Genomic DNA, 5641 nt, shown 5'->3' with positions numbered 1-5641 from the left:
AAAATATATAAGAGGAGAGAAGTAGATAAAAAGATGGAGGAAGGGAATTTGTTAATTTTGGAGAGAAATATTTCATCTCAAATTTAATAAAAGAGTATCATGTGACATATTTTGGTTGTTAAATTAGTAATTTAATATAATTATATTTTAATTTTAATATTGTCAAATTTGTAATTGATTATTGATAATGACATATAAAAAAGATAGAGTGGGTGAAAGAATAAAAGAGATAGAGACAGAAAGAGAGAAAAGAACTCTTTGATTTTGAAAGAAAAAAGATTTGATTTCAATTAAAATAAAAGAATGATATTGATATATTTTAATTGTAAAATTAATAATATATAATAGATATAATAGATAGATCTGCATACTAATAAAAATTAGTTATTAAGTATTTATATATAAATACATGTGTTTTAATTTATTTTTAATGTATATTTTATATTTTAATATATATTTTATCCTAATAACTAATTTAATAATTGATTTTTGTATATATAGTATAATTGTTAAAAATAACTCTATGGGCATATATTGATAATATAGCAGCTTATATCTAAAATGTACACTAAAATTAATTATTAAAATTAATTATTAATATAAAATATACATTAAAAATAAATATTTATACATAAATATATAATAATTAATTTTGTTGATCGATATTTTTATTGCAAAAAGCATTTTTGATTTACTAATTAATATCAATATGAGGATTTAATGTTATTTCCTTATTGGTGAGCACGCGAGATGAGATGCCTTTCTTTGTTTTGGCACAAGTATGTGTTTTGAAGAGATGGTGATTTGGATTTCAGTCCCCTAAAATGTTGGTTAAAGCTACTCCTCCTCTCATCATTATTATTATCATCTTTACAAAAGGAACCAAACATGCAAAACGTATATGTGTCACTATCATGTTTGAAAAATACAACAATGCGATAGAAAAGGATCCTATTTTCTAAAAGATGTGCATATTACCATTACGTTCTTCTCTAATTTGTTTATTTTAATACAAAACTATACGGAAGATAAGGTAGGATCTGCGGGGATATCATGTTTCCACCCTTGTCCTCACACATGTAATTTCCTTCTTTCTTTTCGTGTCTCTTGATTTCCTTCATATTGTTTCAATATTTCGGTGGGATCTGAATTCCAGTGTGGTGAGGTAAATGGGAATAGTGATGTGATCAGCGGTGGGCTGGTTGAGTTGACAATTTGGCTGGCCCACTCAAATGGATTACCACACATTCACATCTATGTGGGACCGACACGTGTCCCTCCCGTTGGACCCGCTTCCACCAAAACATGATTCTGCGCTTCACACCCAAACAAGTACTAGAATCTTCTATTTCGTTACGGGCCGGGCCTCCTAAGCCGAACCCACTTTCTTAAATCTTAAGAGCTAAGTTTATTTGTTTTTGTTTTTCCCATTCTAGATGATGTATGGAATTATGTATATTAAATAAATTCAGTTTAAATATTTGAAATTCAATTTATGCATGCGAGATTATAGTGTTGTGGTCCCTACACATTCCACGCGTCGGAGATCTGTGTTCTGCTATTGTGTCATGATTCATTTTTTCTTCAACAGTTAAACTCCATCTGTGACTTTGAATTGCCGATTATTCTACTAATGCCACGCGTCCGAACTCAGCTCCATTCCTTTTATTATTTATTTATTTATTATTATTTTCCGGTCGTAAAAAATTCAAAGTCATTTAAATTAAAAGTGAACGGCTTGGACCCCTTGGCCCTTGTGAAACAAGAAAACGATCCACTGTCAATTTGGATTCGTATCTCGGCTATACGGGTCGGCGAGCATTACCCAGCCCGGATTTGAATAGCAAGATCCCGGGTCAAATAATTAAACGGCCACGATTGCATCGATCACGATCAAAGCATGGGGTGTGAGTATTTAGAGGGCGTAAATAGCAGCAGGGGTTACCTTTTGCTTTGGGCACAGCAGAGCGCACACACAGAGTGTGGTTTTTGATAAGTGAAGGAGAAGGAGTTTCTTATTCCTTCGAGACGTTTCAATTGGGAATCTAGAGTTTAGGGTTTGTTCGTTTGGATTGCGATTTTGGTGTTTTTGAGAGACATGGCGGAGCATCACGAGCACGAGGAAGGGAAGGGGGAATCGCTGCTGGATAAGATTTCTGGAAAGATCCACGACCACGACGACTCATCGTCTTCCTCCGATTCCGACAACGAGAAGAATAGCACCTCTGAATCCATCAAGAACAAGGTCTTCAGGCTCTTCGGCAGGGAGAAGCCAGTTCACAAGGTCCTTGGTGGTGGAAAACGTATGCTATTATTCTCCTTTTCTTTCATTTCTAAGTTCTTGATGTTCTAATTGGGGTTTATAGTAGGTTCATTGAGTTCTTATTCGTTTTGATTGTGCTTCTTGTCGTGTTACATGCTCTCTTTTTTAATATTCTATTTCCCCTTTTCAATTTTTTAGTACATCGCATTTGTGTCTAGATCTGAAATAAACTTCGTTGTTTTCGCTAAATTCTCGTCAATAAGGGAGCGCATCAAATTTCTAGCTACTCCAATCATTTCTTGAAAAAAAATTGCATCTCTTGCAATTTTAATGACTGTCGATAAAGAAAAACATCGACGATCCACCCTGACTATAATATTGATCCCCCTTTGTGAGATTGATTCATTTTGACTATGGATACTAATTCTTGATTTCCCTCTGACTATGAATTTGACTAGCCTTGACTGTGATCTTGTTTCTTCATTATCCTGATAATGGAAATTGAGTCATGTTGAATATAAATAATGATTCTCTGTTTCCCATATCATGAAATTTTGCCTATTCTAGTTTTGATTTCAAAATGACTCAGGTTGACCTGTTTGCTGTTTTGACTGTGAGCTGATCTGCTTCTTTTGCAACAGCGGCTGATGTGTTTCTATGGAGAAACAAGAAGATATCTGCAACGGTGCTTGGAGTTGCGACTGCTGTGTGGGTTCTGTTTGAATTGCTTGAATACCATCTCCTCACTTTGGTTTGTCACCTCCTGATTTTTGCACTGGCCGGGTTGTTCTTGTGGTCCAATGCCTCAAATTTCATCAACAAGTAAAATGCTAATGCTATGATTCAGTTCAATTCCCTGGTCTTCTGCCCTATCTGTGGCTTGATTAAATTTCTTGTTTTGATCTTAATTAGGAGGCCACCTCAGATTCCAAACCTCCATATTCCCGAGGACCCTGTTCTACAATTTGCCTCTGCTCTTAGAATTGAAATTAACACAGCTCTTGATGTATTACGGGATATTGCATCAGGAAGGGATCTCAAGATGTTCCTCACGGTATGTAGATTATTACCGTTGTTCACTCTATTTTGTGGTTTTTTGTTGCATTTCAAAGAGGACAATGACAGATTACACGTCATGCAGTCGCAGCTTGTTGTATCCGAATTTCCAACGTACTTGCTAGTGTATTGACCTTGGTCTCTGCTTTGTGTCTAATTAGGTCATTGCTGGATTATGGGTTTTCTCCATTCTGGGAAGCTGTTGCAACTTCTTGACGTTGTTCTACATTGGTAATGAAGTCTATCGGCTTTAGAATTTTATCCCTATCGATTTGAGTAGTTGTATGTATTCTAATGTGCTTCTGTGATTTGTTGAAACAGCCTTTGTTTTGCTTCACACTGTTCCTGTGCTCTATGAGAAGTATGAAGACCAGGTGGACTCCTTTGCTGAGAAGGCAACAGCGGAGATTAAGAAGCAGTATGCAGTGTTTGATGCCAAGGTTTTGAGCAAGATTCCCAGAGGACCTTTGAAAGATAAAAAGAAGGATTGAAGTGGTTGAAGGACTGGTTCGGGCAAAGTATATGTTGTAGTTGAGTCGCGTGGATGTCCTGTTTAGTTCATGATACATTTTATTTTTTTAGGGTCTCTTGGTGCACATTGTGGAATGAACTTATATATTTATTTCTGCTGCTTACATGTTAATCTCAAGAAACGCCTATATGTTGTGAATTACATGCTAGTATGTTATAGCATCATGAATTACATCCTTTTCATTTGAATGCTTTGATAGATAGCGCTGAAACAGAATAGGCATCAGTATGCAAGGTTTATGTTAAGGTGAATAGCTGATACTTCTTAGGCCCCCGCTGACCTCGCTTCCTTTATAGTTGTTTAGAACTTATTGCGTGCCTCAGACATTTGGGATATAAATCTTAGTGTTTTTATAAAAATAAAAAAGTAATGGGATTTTTTGGTGCTCAATAGAAAGATTGCATTGCCACAACCCTCGAATTTCTAACCCCGTTTTTTATATTTCATTTTGAAAAAAGAAAACGAAGAATTCCCAGGTTGAGCGGTTGAGTCATTTAACAACTAGCGATAAAGATGTAGTAGAATAAGATACTATAAAAGCCTTTTCGTGCACAACAGGCTTCAGGTTAATTATAGCAATGTCCGGTATGATTGATTTTCCCTTGTTTTGCAGGTCTTCGTCCACTCAGTCCTTCCTTATAAATTTATTTGGGAAGTTTTGTAAATCTCTTATAGCATCATGTAATAACGTCGAAAAACCTTATGATATGTATCAAGAAAAGTCCTCTTTGATCTGTTTTTTTGTTTTTTAGTTTTTGAAAAAAAACGACAAATAGGTCTCAACTTTTTAAAGAAAGGTCCTCTTTGAGGATTTCAGGAGAAAGGGAGTAAGGTTTATATACATTTGTGTAACTAAGTACATGTATAATGAAAGTTGTCATCGGTATTGAATTATCTTTAAATTCATATCTATTTATACTGATTTTGGAGGTGTTAATATATATATGAGATTTGTATCATAGTATAGCCTTTTTTAAACGATATGGTTTTTATTTTATAGGAGAATTAAAAAATAATTAAATGAGAACTGAAACAAATTTTTAAGGTACATGCTATGGAACTAGTCATAGTCGCACTAAGACGGAACATATAGTACAAATTCGATAGAAGAAAAAGAAATACCAAGAGAGGTTATATTAAACTACTCTTCTACTTTAGCTCATGACAACAATAAAGAAGTATCATAGCCCACAAATTCAGCCCAACAGAATACAAAAATTCAATTTTAATTTTAGTCTTTATTATCTTATCTTTATCTTATCTTTAATTGTTCTTATCTTATCTTTATTTGCTTTTATCTTTCATAGGACAATGCTCTATATATATTTAGTTTTACTCTCATAGTTGACAATACACTTCAGTACAATTCAATCAATCAACAATTAATAAAAGTTCTTTTCTTTGCTTTTCCTATTCTTTCACAATTTTATCATGGTATCAGAGCTATGGTATCCTCCATGAGGAGGATATATAAGTTATCATCTCTTCGGTGAGAAATTACCCTACATCTTTTTCAACCTCCTCTCACAATGAATAATCAATCTTCCAATTTAGTTCAAGATCCAACCAATCTTTGTTAAAGGCATCCAAGTGAAAATCCTACCCCAGTTTTGGTTACCCCGGTTCTTTATCAGCAATTCTGTCTGCGCCTCCTTTCTTCCGACAATTTCGTCTGCATTCTGTTTCAGCAGTCATATCTGCATTTTGTTTCAGCAGTTTAATCTGCATATGTTTTAGCAGTTTCATCTGCACTCTTATTGCGCTCCACGCGCCCTCTTTTTTTTATCGCG

The 5641-nt window shown here is 34.6% G+C and overlaps 1 protein-coding gene across 1 annotated transcript; it reads left to right on the top strand.

Annotated features, from left to right (window-relative positions):
* The first annotated feature begins 875 nt into the window (after positions 1–875).
* On the top strand, positions 876–4033 carry LOC112732547 (reticulon-like protein B2). The gene is made up of 5 exons (XM_025781299.3): positions 876–2303; positions 2905–3085; positions 3176–3317; positions 3481–3550; positions 3641–4033. The coding sequence occupies exons 1-5, from the start codon at positions 2099–2101 to the stop codon at positions 3808–3810; spliced, it is 768 nt and encodes a 255-aa protein (XP_025637084.1). The 5' UTR covers positions 876–2098; the 3' UTR covers positions 3811–4033.
* The last annotated feature ends 1608 nt before the right edge of the window (positions 4034–5641 follow it).

This window comes from Arachis hypogaea, chromosome 13 (genome assembly GCF_003086295.3).
Source record: "Arachis hypogaea cultivar Tifrunner chromosome 13, arahy.Tifrunner.gnm2.J5K5, whole genome shotgun sequence".
Lineage (NCBI taxonomy): Eukaryota > Viridiplantae > Streptophyta > Magnoliopsida > Fabales > Fabaceae > Arachis > Arachis hypogaea.
Note: the sequence above shows the minus strand (reverse complement) of the source record. Positions and strands in the feature narration are given on the sequence as shown.